Raw genomic sequence first — 15,000 nt, 5'->3', positions numbered from 1 at the left:
TATTCTCACAGCAGTTTCCGCGAATTATCGCGCAACACTCCACGCTGTCCAAATCATTAATCAAGGATCAGTGAGCAATCAGGAATCAGGGTCGCGGTAATTTTTGAGGTGTCTCGGGCGAATTGGATCGAGATTTTGCGGCAATCTCTTACAGAACCACCCATTATCACCACCACCGCCGGATCTGCGATAAACGGTCGCGCGCCAGGAGTCGATTTTGTTGTTTGTTTTCGCCCTTTTAAATTTAACGATCCACAATTCGTGTCGTGAAAGGAGTGGCCAACAAACACCACGAGTGTGCCCCCCTTTAAACTCCGAGATGATAATCCGACCTCGTCATTCGGTGGCGTTCTATCGTTCTCTTCGTGTTGGATGCTATTAAATCGAAATCGACCACCGCCACCAGCAGCAGAAGCAGCAGCAGCAGTAGCTCAACGCGACTCAACGCGGTGTTTGCTGCTCGATTTCGGTTTTAATGGAGATTGTTGACCATGATTTCGTCGGCGCTGAGGCCCCCAACCGGGCAGCTTGATACTAAAACTGAAGTGGCGCCGGCATCCATAATGGCGGCTACGATACATCGGTTTTAACGAACCTTTTATCGAACCTCACGACTCGGACACCGAAATAGCTTCTGGTTCGTGGGGGAGGGGGAGCGAGTGCAAAAATTGATGAAAAACAATAAATGCACCCCACAGACACAGCAGCGAAGGGTGCGCAGAGAGGAAGAAAAATCGATTTTCCATCCCACCCAAACGGAATGGAATTTTGATCTTTTCCGTCGAGTGAGTCAGAATCGAAATCGATCTATGTTGCTCACCACCACCACCAGTGAGTTTCTGTGTGTTATCTATGAAATGGTGGCATTTGGATAGACAGAACACGCAGCTATCATCGTCCTCATCAGGGTTGCTGCGTGGCATCCGGCAAATGCAAATGCAAATCGCTGCAAAAACGGATCCGGATTCGTTTTCGGTCAGCTGACACCGAATGCGTGCGCACACATGGGCCTCGCCTCACCTTTTTGCCATGCACGATAGAATGTCAAGTGACAAAAAGAAGCATCCCCGGGATACTCTCTGACATCCGTTGGTTGTTGAGCGTTTGCTGCTGAATCCAATTAGCGCACAGGAGGCGCAGGACGATGCCATAAATCATACATAACCGGGCACCAGGATAATAACATCACCGCAAACAGCCGACTCGCGTCGTCGTGACTGCACCATCCAGCACACCAGGACATCCTGTTCCCCGGGGCGCATAATTCAATAATCCGTTCACGCGTTCCATAAATCATCAGCCAGAGCGAGCGAAGGCTCATCATAATGCTGCACAAATGCACGTTCGGGCGGCATCCTCATCCTTTTCTTTCCTCGCACCTTGTGTGCGCCATGGCATCCCGTGGCCATCATTAATAAAATGCATTCCAATTAATCGGATGCAACGGACTTTCGGCCGAAGAGCGCGATTGTTATTTAATGCTCCGCGAGACTTTCCGAGGATCACCCACTTCTGCCAGCGTAATCTACGTAATCGCTTATCGCACACCACAATGCCACAGAACATAAATCACAATCGGATTCGCGAGAACATTATGCTATCAAGATAAGCCAGAGCAAATTGGCCCCACAAATTAAGGCATCTGCGCCTGGGGACCACATGGGTGCCTCCCCCCGATTGGGACTTCCTGGCCATGCATTCCACTCACGGAAAAAGGAGGGGATTACAATCGAGCTAAAAGACTCATGAGACTCATGTAAGCAGGTCCCCGGAACCGGAAGCCGGATCCGGAACCACCGGATTATATGCCGGGAATTATTGGGACCGAAGATAAAGAGGTCGAAATGGTCGATAAGCTAAATCGAAGGCAGCACCCCATCCATAAAATCTCTCCAAAAGGGTGTGCCGGTGTGTGGTCGATCAAAAAGGGGTTAAAAGGATACCACAGGGGGGGATGCAGACTAAAAATAGGCCGCAACCACAACAACAACAGGAGAGCACGCCAAGGGAGGATGTTTTGGGATTAGAAAGAGGCCCATCAAAAGGGCCAGTAACGATCGGTTGAGGTTATTGAACCCTATTTGCAGAAGAGAAAAAGGATAAAACGATTTAGTTCCCAACACTTTCTTTTCTCTCTCTTCCTAGATCAACGACGTGATGTAATTCGTGAGGATTACGAGTAGCTTGAGATCGATAATTGAGAGAGAAGGTCGGATTCGGCCCTCGCGAGGGGGTTTATGACCTCACGTGCCTGCCACGTTTATGTCCTTTCTTTACTGAAGTTTATATTTAAATTGAGAGACATAAAAAAAAATGAAGAGCCCCCTGCTGATGCCAACACACACTAGTCACTAGTCTGCGATAGGCTGAGCATAATTCTCGCTTCCAGTTCTGCCAACCACGCGCTGCGGCATGAGTAATGGTAGTTCACGTTCCGCTGCACATCCTTTGTGTGTTCATCGTTCGGATCCTTTACAGTGCGAGCACAACGATCGCCCGCGAACGCTACATAAATCTAGCGGATAGCGGCTTCCCAGCATAACTTTCCCAGCAGAGAAAGGAAAGGAAAAAGCAGCGCGTTTGAAATGCTTTAAAATTGATTTGATAGCCTGGCGCACACACTCCAACTCGAAGCTCCGAGTGCTGGCACCGTGGCTTCCGTTCGTCATTTGGCCAAGCTTCAAAAGCCAACGCAACGTCGTGGCAGCCATCCATATCGTGCCGTCGTTGAGTTCTTTCTTAAAACGGCATTATTTGCCACGAATTTATTCCACCATCTCCGCATCCCTGCTTTCCTCCATCTTATCCTGCGCTTCGTATGCCTTCACACGCCTCGCCACGGTAGCGATGGGGATGGTTGTTCACAATTTAAATAAATTTACTTCCACCCGGTGCTCGCTTTCTCTCTCTAGTGGTGTTTATGCTCTGGCTTGAGGGGTTGGTCGCTTCCTGCAAACGTCATGCACACCTGATAGTACCCACCAACCAGTCAGCTAGTCGTGGCCTCTTATTTACTCGGCAGTAATTTGCCTCCTCTAAACACCACCACGATGCGAGTGAAATGTAAACCAGGACTGGAGAAGAAGGACACTAGCAGGAAGCCGCCGTGAGCGTGAGTTATGCGCCAGCTGGAAGGATCGCAGAACGCGATGGCGGGTGGGCGGGTGGGTGGGGCAGAGTGGCGGGTGGGTGCAGCAACGGCAGGATGCAATTAAGAACATTTTACAAACAGCGCTGGATCGTCCCTGGGGTGGGGGTTTTTTGGGCAAAGTCTCCTGCTTCCGCTACGAAAATTTAGAGTTCTCAAGAAGAACCGTGGCGAGGGTTGTTGAGAAGGATTAAGAGGGCGAATGATTTAATTCCAGCACTTACGGCCACGATACAAATGTGGCCTCCACCGTGGTAGTCACTTCTCGAGTGTTTCTTATTAGCCAGATTGTTTCTTGTGCTCTGGATACTCTGCCAACACCTGTTCACACCCCGTGTCTCCCTGTTGTGGTACATTGTGTGTGATGCTCGAAACCGGAAGCTAGCTGCTGTCAGTAGTTGTGGCTGACTGAGCACAGACTATACGCTCCTGACGTTGGAGTATCCTTTTCTGGATCGATTTTTGAACTTCGACCAAGAAGCAACCGAGCAAGCGGAGCGAATTCGTTCGATTCTTGTTCGTCTTGCACACATACCACCGACGGAAGACGGAAGCACTCTCTAGGCACACGTACACCGAGCACACGACCACACGACCACCGGGGGGTGGGAATGACTTTTATCTGTTTTTGGGTTGGCTCGGTATCACAGTCGCTAGCAAGCAGTACTACCATTCCTTCCGTGTTTGTCTTCGGATCGGACCGGAATTGACAGAATGATAGTAGCGAAGCTTCCGGCAACAGCTCGCGCACGCGAGAGAGAGAGAGCCACGTCGAAATAAAAAAAATGCAAAAAGGCAACAAAACAAAGCCATAATTCAATTCCGACAGCCATGGGGATGGCATCGCAGATTGTTGTTGGATCGCTGGCTCCGTAGCTCGCCGGCTGGCTGACTTGGCTTCTTACTCATTGAACATGAATCCTCTCCTTCGCCTGCCTGTCGTTTCCGTTTCCGACGTCGCGACGCTCAGCTGCTGCTACTCGCGCTGCGACTACAATCGGTTGTTGGCCAACATGGCCGATGGATGGAGCTATCGCACTTTAAGGCGCTCTCCTCCTCTTCTCAAGCACGCTCGCTCGCTCCTGCGCCTGTCGTGTGTTCCAGGGCGTGTTTTATAACTTTCTGCACCGGCTAGTGCCCCGTTGGGAGAACCCGTGGTGTCTCAAAAGGCACTGCTAAGCCGCTAGTGGTCCTATCAGGCGTTGTCGATGGCGTTTCTGTTCGGTTCGGTTGTCCTTTTTACTGCTTTTCTACCGAGGCACACATGCCCGGAAGGTTTAGAGAAACTCACGAAATTCACGTCTGCCTTTCGAGCACGAACACGAACGAACGGTTTGGGGCTTTTGATGACAGAAGCAGGAAGCACTTTCGGCAATTATCACTGGTTCACTGCCCGTTTCTCTGTGTACGTTTGAAAAGGGGACCCTTCAACAGGACCTCACCCCTTTGGCAGAACACACCAAAAACAACAACATCCCCTCGATGTTTGGCCCCCTTTTTTTGGTGCACTTTCTCCCTCGACATTCGAACAAAATCGCACAAAAATACAATGCACTACCTCAACGCGACTCCACGGTATGCACTCGAGGGGCGCTCACTGTGCAAGCACTTTTTTCCGTCCCCCAATTGTTGTTTCACTTGGCCAGCGGCAAAAAAAAAAGGCCGGCACCGGCACCTCTAATGCACACACTCACTGCTACAATCCTGACATCCGGCGCACGCTCTCTCGTTCTCTTGGTCGTGAGGTCTCGCTCTCCGTTTCGCAAAAACCCCAACCGGTGGTTGTTGGCAGGTGGCCAACGGTTCGACGACAGGAGGTTGCGAGGAAAATCCGGTCACCCGGTTGCTGGTGCCACCGAAAACCCCACCCGGTCTATGCGTACTGGTGGTGGCCCCTGTTGGCGGATCGACCGACTGACTCACACTGCACCACGCGGTCCTGTCGGTCTCGGTCGGAACCAGCGACCGAATGGCGACCGCTCCGAACACCGTCAACGAGTGACCGCGTGCGCGTGCTCGCACGCAAACGTGACTCTCGCAGTCTCGGAGGAAAGTTCTCCGGTTTCGACTCCGGACGGGTGTTCCGTTCTTCTCTCCCTCATGGTGGTGGTCTCTGCTTTTAGTCCTTTTTTAAGGGCTTGCCGGTAGTAGTAGACAAGAACACAGAAGCCAGGAGCGAAGATATTCCATGAGTCATCGTCGACATTGTCGTTGTCAAGGGAGGCCAGACAAATTCGAAAAGAGCACAAACTGATTGAAGTTGCACCCACGAAGAATTGTTCAAGAATCATCTCCGGAAGTTCGATTCGGATACAATCACGAGAGAGATAAAGAAAGAGAGAAGGAGAGGGATGGTACAAGAAGAGGAAAAAAAGCAGGAAATGTTGTTTTTCCAGCGTGATAAGGATACGGCAGCAGCCAACAAAGAATGTCCTGGTTTTGTGATCCAGGAACAGACATCCTGGCGACACCATTCATCGATATCGCACGATGCTCGGACTCGAACGCCGGCACTCCCTACAGACAGTCACCCGGCCATCAACACGGGTGTGTGTCTGAGCGTCGGGATGTCGGGCAATTTAATTAATTGAATCTGATTTGATTGCCTTTTGCGGTGGCCACGAGGTACAAGTTGGAGTGTTCCGGGAAGTGGAAGATGTTGTCGCGGTTTTTGTGGACACAGCAAGTATTAATAAATTCTTGTTCCTTCTTCTCTCGAGTGCAGCAGCAGAAGGAAGAGGAGTATAACAACAATCACGTGGTGTGTAGCTCTGGTGTGTTATTGTGCGGCTACCCTTCTCCGATATGGAGGAGTTGTGTTATCGGGGATTGCAATTCGTGATAAATAATAAATAGCCGAGCAGCAGTTTGATCTACCGCGAACGAAAGTAGCATCCAACTCCCTTTTAAACTGACTGAGAAAAGTCGAAGCAGCGATGCAATCAGAATCGGAGTTGCTCACCGTGGATCGGGGCCCACGCCAGTTAGTAACCCTCGGATATGTCCGGGGGTACTAAGCTCCCTTGAAGACCGTATCATAACTAACAATTTCATAAAAATCCCTCGCCCCCTTCGCTTGCTTACTGGCACCATATCATCCACCAAGACAGAAGGTCCACAGAAAGTAGAGAGAAAACCAATTCTATTCCATCGTGGCACGTCCCTCGGGGAGGGGATAAGGTTTCCCGGCTCTAGTTCCTCCTCAAGGTTAAGGGGATTTTGCGATGCCGCACGGTGTTGGAAGGTGTTGAAGAATTGGGATGGAAACGCCACCCCCGAAAGACGTACGGCAACTATGGAGACTCTGAGTCGGACATCAAACGGACATTGCCTTCGCAGTGGCTACCGTTTCGGTGCGTATGATCCCAGGGTGTTTGTGTTTTGATAAAATATGTAGCCTTCACTCCCCTCCCCCAACGGAAGGACACGGAAGTGCCTCGCAGTGCCTTGGGAAAGGTATTGCAGTAAGGCACTCTGTGTTTGTCTGTGTGCTGATGTTGAGATGTGGTCGATGCCAGAAACCAGATGTTTCAATTTCCCGACCTTACCGCGATAAAAGCAGTCCAGGGGGAGACAGAGAGACAGAGTGAGAGAGAGAGAGAGAGAGAGAGACTGAATGACAAAACCACAACATCCGACTGGTTGCAGATGCCTCGTACCGTAGTGCGGGGTGTTGCAGAGCTCTAACTTCGAGGTGGTTAAGTGGTTGGTTCGAAGGTGTTGTGCCCTCCGTTGGTCACTGTTACTGGATGAGGCTTCGGTGATGTTAGAAGCATTTTTCGATTTCCGGTGCCAGTGAATGTTGCATGAGCGGACTACTGATGCCAGTGATTCCCCCCCGGGGCGTGCATTGGTGTGAATGTGTAAAAATCAAACGGATTACAACTGCAGCGGTGATTCTGATTCGACTTATCAGAGTAGCGAACAGTAAGTTGCCTTTTAAGAAGGGGAACATTAGATCTTCTTCCTAAATAAATTGTGGATAACTGAGGATTGCACAGTCCCAGATTATAAATTACTTTTGGCACATTAGTTGTAGTTTCTTGCTGAAGTATGCTTGTTTGCTTATGTTTCATTTTGCTCGTTGGGATAATTAAATTGATGCATCATACTCATCATTTAATGAAATTAAAGTCTTATTGAGCGTTCGAGGCTCCCCGTACGACTCTTTGAGCTTATGTTTGGCTGTAGATCGCGCATGTGAGTCAGCTAGAAGGACGAGATTTCGCACATTGACGCATCACAATACTTCTGCACTGAAATCGATGAAATTTGTCTACGTTTGAGTGATAAGACGCTGTTTCACATGTTATCAACGTTCAAGCAGCAGCAATAAACCACATGACTAATTAATCAAAGCGCTCCCACGAGCTGCTCCCCGCTTTGTAGTGTTCGTTTTTTTTTTTGGGACTACTCATTATCAGCAGCCGAACGAAAACGTTTCTGCAATCAACGCTCGCGGCTCTCAAGGAAGCTGTTTGCAGTGATTGGAGTAGCATTTGTGGTTCTGACGCTAAACAGGCAAGGTGGATTAACGTGATACAAAGTGCTCCGCAGTCATGAACCGTTTAGTTTGGCGCATATTGATGATCTTCTTAGTTGCTTCAGCCAGTGGTAAATCGAAATCAAATGCCGTGCGTTGTAACAAATCGGGAGTTGCTTCGGAAACCATCATCCTATCCAAATTGGATTCCTTACTTCATCAATTCCAAGTGTTACAACAAGAAGTGCAAGAGCAACGAAAATCCATCAAAGAAAATCAAGATCAGATAAAGTACACGCATGAGCTGCTGGCCAAGATGCAGCAAGAGATGCAACAAAGGCATACGGAGTACCAAGGGGCGATCACTGACATTCGGGACACATTAGCGGACGTTATATCGCAAAAGCTGAACGAGTTCAAGCCAGAGTTTTCCAAGCAACGAGAGGAAGCCAAAAGCAACCAACATGCAACCGAAAACCGGATGGAGCACTTACAACGCGAGATACAGGACATGCGCAGCCTGTTGCTGATTAATCCTGGCTCATACCGGTCCTGCAAAGATGTGCAATCGAAAGCGTCCGGTGTGTATAATATCCGTGGAAAGGACATTTTGGATTCATTCGTGGCGTACTGTGAGCAGGATAAGCATGGTGGAGGTTGGATGGTCATTCAACAGCGATTCAACGGATTACTTAGCTTCACTCGTGACTGGCCAGCGTACCAGAATGGATTTGGTGACGTCGATGGCGAACACTGGCTTGGCCTCGAAAAGGTTTATCAGTTTACGAAGGAGCACAGCTGTGAATTGTTGGTGGAGATGAAAGATTTCAATAATACCTATAAATACGCAAGATACAACTCGTTTGGCATTGAAAGTGAAGCTGAGCACTTTCGTTTGAACACGCTGGGATCTTACAGCGGAACGGCAGGAGATGCACTAACGCATCACAAAGGAATGAAGTTTTCGACCGCTGATAGAGATAACGATCGTGATGACCGAAATAATTGTGCCACGTACTACAATGGAGGATGGTGGTTCAACTCGTGTTATTTTGCGTTTTTGAACGGGTTTTATCAAAATGTTAGTGGGAAAAATATGAAACACATCGTGTGGTACGGTTTCACGAATGATTTGCGAGGGCTAAGCTACACTCGAATGATGATTCGTCCATTAAAGTAGTAAACGATGAAAAGGGTTTTCAGTAGAAATGGAACGGGAACATGGAACGGGACGTCGCTCGATCGATTGTGCGCTCCCGATCGTTTGGTAAAAAAGTGTTTTTTTGTTGTAACATGAAAGCATGAAGCATGATAATAAAGCCGTCGTTGGTGGATGCGCAGAGAATCGGGAAGGAGCGTATTTGAAAAGGATAAATCTGTTAAAAAAATGAAAGTTAATAAACAAAAAAATAATGTTTTTATTGTAATGTAATGTAATGTAATTATTTTAATGTAATTAAGTAATGAACCACTGTGGGCTGTTTGACTTGCTGGATGCGACGTTGAAAAAACGGCCGTTTCATTTTTTAAAATAACGATAAAAACGGTAAAACCAGCTGAAAACAATAAAAAGTCTTGCTTTTCACTCGTTCTCATGCGTGAGAGTGAGATGGAAAGCACCGAACACATAACTTCTGAACCTGCACAGTATAAACAAAAGCAAATGCCGCCTAGATGGCACTGCCGTCAACCGTCGAGCAGCAGTGCTCGATTTTTTAAAAATTGAATCAACGGTTTTGTAACCGAAACCGTTGATCTTGTCGCGAAAACTGAAAAAAACAATGATAATGCTTAACGATTATCTAAAGGATAGCTCAGCGATAATCTTTAAAGAGCTTAGAGTTAACATTTTGATCGATAAGGTGCCATTTGCTGCCCTCGTAGATGAATATCCATCCTATGTATTCCAGAAATGTCAGGAAATCTTCCTTAAACTACAATCACTTACTTTGTGGCGAGGAAAATTCACAATTTCCTCTGGTAACGCGTCAATCAAACCCCATTTGGTCTGGGCATAGCGCGAGGGATAGCGAAGCTCAATTAGCTCTTTCTTGATCCTCACAGCGTTAGAGATAAGCCCACAATCAGTAGCGGATGCAGGACGTACGAGCCAGGAAAAATGATTAATGGATCACCTCTCACAGTCCTAGGCCAGGATACTCCAGAGCACTCCCAGGAGACCAGTTCTACCTTATCTAGTAATAGACGCTTAAGGTATGATGCGCCACCACCGAACAGCGATAGCGATATTGACTCACAAATCCCGCACGGAGAGACTTCCACAGCCGCACACACAAATCGGAAAATGATTTACAACCGTATCGAATCCCTCAGGAACTCCGAATCTCGGGACGCACACACTGACGATGTATTAATTGTAAACATTCTTGCCCGTTCCTCCCGGAGGACGTTAAAGCCGCCTCTTCCCATCCCATCGCCTGGCGGCAATTTGCGCTTCCGTTCGTCCCTTTAAACCTCATGCACCGAGAGGGTAGGTCCTTGTGCACAAGATCCCAAGCCCAAACAAAAGAACCCGCAGGCCCTAATGTCCCACGGTGATGTGTCCTTTCGCTCTCTTCCTCTCTGCGGGAGCTACAGGGCCACGTGCTACGGGGAAATGGATTTTCCTCATGCGGCGATGAGCCCTGGGAGGGGTTACGCGCCCGAACGTCCCCGAAATGATTCATAAAGCGCCGTTCGGTGCTAAATACTCTCCCAGCAGCGTTCTGTCCCCTTTCCTTTTATGATTTACGCCGGAGTGGATTCCTCGCGCGATGAATACAGAGTTTGGTTACGATAAAAGTCCCGCGACATTACAGTTTCATAATGCGCATTCACCAAAGTCATCAAACTTCCCAGACAGCGGTCCCGGTTGCGGTCGCGTCACTAACAGCTCGCTCCCCCCCGGGGGCATTCCAAGATACATTCTCTCGATACTTTCTCCTTGTGCTGAGTTACGGAAATCGATTGACTGCTTCCGCTATGTTTAATATTAAAACTTGTTCGCGATCAAACACGATCAATTCCAAGCAGCTCGTGACGATGATATCCTCAAAAAAAAAAAGGAAAACTGCATTCCTCTCTCTCCCTCTCTCAATCATTTCGGTTTCCTGGCAATTGGAATTCATCCCTGTCGTTTGCACATCTCCAGCACAACAAAGCAACCGGACGACGGGAGAAAAAATGTCATCCTTGCACCCCTCCTGTCGACGTCCAGAGTTCCGGTTCTGCACTGCACAGACTCCCTTTCCGATGGTGGAAACAGTGAGAACAAAAATATTGGCCGTCGTGTGCAGACACGACTAGCCGGGAGCACAAACGAGCAACACAAATTTCCACCACCGCGGGTGGGAGAAGGAAAAGTTTTTCAATCGCTTTGATAAACTATCGTTTGCGGTGCACCGTGTATCGCTGTACCGTGGACACTATCAAAACCGGACAGCGGATGTGCACGGAGTGGCGCAATCAGAAGGAAAAGTTGGTCTCGCTATCGTAATTTCCGGGTACCGTGTATCCGTCGCTGTTGGCGGTTCGTAAAGGCGCACACACGTCGTTGTTACCGATGGTGGGGCCACCTGTTGCAGGGGCACCGCAAGGACAAGGCAAGAAGAGTGTGATTATGAAAGTTCTAGATAATTCTTCAACACTTGGCGGCCTTTTGAAGGTGCTGCTACACGAAGGAGAAGAAGAGATAGAGCGAGCGGGAACATCCTGTTGTTGGCATCTCTTTTAGAGATAATTGTTTTGGTGAGAAAATTCATTTTCCTACTTTCCGAAGCTCGCTGTATTCCCGGGAAATATTAGCATCCGCCCATGATACCGTGAAGGTGGGATTAATTAGACTTAGCTGCGCACTGTTCTTGGGTCTTACAAGGATATTCTCTCGCAAACCAGGGTTTCCTGTTGTTCCGATGTTCCGCCGGCACGGTTTTGTAATTAAAATGCTCGACGTTTGCTGTTCGCCTTCCCATATGGTCTATTACTCAAAATGGAACGAAATATCTAATTAATATCAAATATAGAACCATTTGTTGCCCAGACATCTTCCTCCTGTTGCCGTGTTCTGACTTTTGTTACTTCGTTCTTCGAGCTTCGAGATCATTTTGGAGTTTCGTTTTCGATTCGAAAGAATGTTGCATCTAGCCGAAATCGATAGCAGATGCGGAAGGGTTTTCCGCAGGATGTGCTCGTAGTTTTGCAGCACAAAAAAAAGAAGAAGAATCCAATAAACGACACCCTCGGCGTCCTCTGCTTCAACCATATTGGCCACAATCACCCTCATCGAACACCATTCTCTCGCTCCCTAAACGCCGAGTACTTGGGTTGTGGATATTTCGGTAGATCCGGAACAGTTTTTTATACAGGCATGAAGGCATTATTAAATTTCCTTCTTCGCATCCTCCGGTAACCTTTCATTTCACCCCTTTTTGGTGTCCATCATCACCGGCGACACGGCGACGACGATGGACGGAGTGCAGTGCAGAATGATATTTATATCGACAACACATGTGCGCAGTGCAAGCACTATAGTAGCTGGCTTCCTCTCACCAAGATGCAGATGACAGCTGGAAATGACCGCGTAACACAAAGTGGTGGTGTGGCCGGATTGCCAGGATGTTACGCGCGCGCGCGTACACACGGAAGTGAACCATCCAGGTCATCCTCTTGGACTAACCTCGTCGTTAAGTAGAAGTAATTGAATTTGTTGCTCACCACAAGAGTGTTTGTCCCTATTTCGGGACCAAGCGCCGACACCAAATAGGACACGGACACTCGCACATGCTGTGATTCGGTTCGATTGTTATCTTCTCGCCCCCAACGCCAACGCTCGATATCGATCCAGACTTAACGGGTTTGGCGCTCTGTTTTAATGAGACGCCGCGCACTGAATGTGTAAAGCATAATTATGAGTCATATCCGAGGTCCCACTCCACCTAACACATAAAAGTGGAATTGCTTGTGTTCGTTCGCTCGCTTCACCGCCATCGCCTTTTAAGGGGGGCGGGGGGGGGGGGGTGTCGTATCTTCTCTAGATTCCCTGCAAAATCCTTCGCTTGGTCGATTCACTTTAATGGCCAGGATGGCCCCAAAAAAGGAGGAATGTGTTGTGTTGTGTGGTCCCTCCTTTTTACACTTCCAGCAAGGCGTTGGGTTGTTGTTTAAGAACACAAAGAGGCGAAAGACACACAACAAAGCCGCCGCACATGATAAGACTCGCCGGGTGACTCGTCGAATTAATTACTCGCCGGGTTTCCACTATTTGCCGGGATCATTGCCAGTCCGGAAATGGCCACTAAAAACAAGGACTCAACAGGGAGCGTAACACTGGAGTGGCGTAGTCGCCGTGTCCGCGAACACAAACATATGTTCCACGGTCCCATGCGAGTCCCCCCCTGCGTCCGCTCGGTTGTGTTCGGTTACGATAACCTCAATTCTTATTCGATGGTTGTCAAAATGGTGGGATCGTATTCGTTTCCCTTCGTGGCAGGGGTTCAATTATTTGGGGATTTACTTCTCCCTGGAAGCTGGAAACGGGAACACAACACAACGGCGACAACGTTCCCGGTATTGCATTGCCATTGGACGCGCCATTGTTGTTCCTTAACCTCAAAAGTACACACTCAAACACCACAAATTATAGCCGCCGTATCAAAGGCGGCGTGGAAAGGCTGTCAACCGGAGGCTGGAGCTGTCAACTCCCAGGGTTTTGTGGTGGACAACCCAACTGCACACACTCATGCACACGCGCGCACACTGGACCTCCATTTAATCCCTTTCCCGAAAATTGAGGAATTTCTAATCCGACAACTTTATGCGCCGGCACGGGACCCCGGGTCCCCCAAACGCCGACCAGGGATTACTCACCGTTCTTCGATGGTCGTCGGGAGTTGCGTGCGTGCTCGCAGGGAGCTGATGTAGGAAGCGTGCTGCTGGCGCGTACTGACCGTGGTGCCACCCTCCGAAAGGTAACCATTATCGATGTTGTCCGAGTAGCGGGCCGGTATCTTACGCAGTGCGTCACCATCACTACAGTAGCCACTGCCAGCGCCACCCGGTCCACCGTAATCATCGCAATATTCGGCCGCCATGAACTGGTGATGCGGTGACTGATGATGGTGCGGATGATGGTGTGGATGATGGCCGCGAGTACCGCGCGTTGGCAGTGTCACGTGACTGTTGTAACCCCGGAGCAACGGTCTCATCGGCAGTACCGTGATCTGTTTCTCATCCTGCTCGTAGATTGTCGCCGTTCCGTTACCACACGGGGTACCACCGGTGACCACCGGTGAGGACACGAGACCGACCTGTGCCGCCGCCGTATTGAGGATCTTCGTCGGCACGGTGTTGAACTTGCTGAGGTTGTTGTTGTTGTGATTGTGATTGTTGTTGATATGGTTGTTGGCGGTGTTGCTCGAGAGGAAGCCAGCGCCACCGTTGCCGTTCAGATTGCAATCCGCTTGCCCGCCAGGATAGTGCAACAGTGGACTACCGAGCGATGGTACGACTGTTCCCGGTTTCTGCGGTGATTGAAGGTTCGAGTGAATCAACTGTTCCGAGCCGGACTCGGAACTGGGCCGGTACGCAACGACACTGGACGTTTCACTGGAGTTTGAATGCTGGCCCATCGAGGCACCTTGCGTCGAGTTCGAGTGCATACTGTCCGACATGCTGCTGGCACCGCCATTCGACAGCTGCTGGTGCTGCTGCTGCTGCTGGGGTGGACTGTTGTTGTTGCTGCCACCACCACCGTTGGCGTTGTTGTTGTGGTGGTTCACGGGGGGCTTACCCAGCTCACCGAGCACCTTCACCGATGGCTCTTCCTTCAGTCCAACCGAGGGCGTCATCAGGTGCGACGGTTTACTCATTCCCTTGATGGCGGCCATCGGTTTCGGAATGCCCGTGTTCACTGCTGGCGGTGGCGTCGCGGTCGCGGCCGCCGCCACCGGAGACTGCAACAGTGGCTGGTGCATAGTTTTCGGTGACTGCAAGTGTGGCGACTGCGACAGCATCATCGCAGGTGAACTGGCCCCACTGCTAGTGGCCACTAGTGTCGCCTGCTGCTGCTGCTGCTGCTGGTGATGCTGGAGTAAACTCGTTTTACTTTCGGATTTGGTGTCCACTTTGCGGCCCACACTGCCACCACCGGCTTGAGCTAGCTTGAGCCGGGAAGAGGAGGACGAAGTGGTACCACCGGTGGAGTCTTTCGGTGCTAGCGCGGCCATCGAGGTCGTCGTCACGGTGGTTGCCATCGGGATTTTCTGTGCCTTCGGTGCGAGCGGAATGTGCGTCTGGGCGGCCTGGGACTCACTCGCATCCTTGCTACCACCACCGCGCTGCTGCTGCTGCTTCTCGGCCTTGGCGGCCGCCT

The 15,000-nt window shown here is 49.7% G+C and overlaps 1 protein-coding gene across 5 annotated transcripts in view; it reads right to left on the bottom strand.

The window, feature by feature from the left end:
* The window catches only part of LOC126573074 (protein sickie), a 243,954-nt gene that overhangs the window by 80,601 nt on the left and 148,353 nt on the right, over positions 1-15,000 (bottom strand). For 4 of the 5 annotated variants that reach the window (XM_050232905.1, XM_050232904.1, XM_050232906.1 and 1 more), the window contains one exon: positions 13,497-15,000. This exon is cut by the window's right edge and continues 545 nt beyond it. In XM_050232905.1, the coding sequence (XP_050088862.1) occupies positions 13,497-15,000 (1,504 nt within the window). Of the gene's footprint in view, positions 1-4,053; positions 4,179-13,496 lie in introns of those variants that run through there. The other variant, XM_050232907.1, reaches the window with a different exon arrangement.

This window comes from Anopheles aquasalis, chromosome 2 (assembly GCF_943734665.1).
Source record: "Anopheles aquasalis chromosome 2, idAnoAquaMG_Q_19, whole genome shotgun sequence".
Lineage (NCBI taxonomy): Eukaryota > Metazoa > Arthropoda > Insecta > Diptera > Culicidae > Anopheles > Anopheles aquasalis.
Note: the sequence above shows the minus strand (reverse complement) of the source record. Positions and strands in the feature narration are given on the sequence as shown.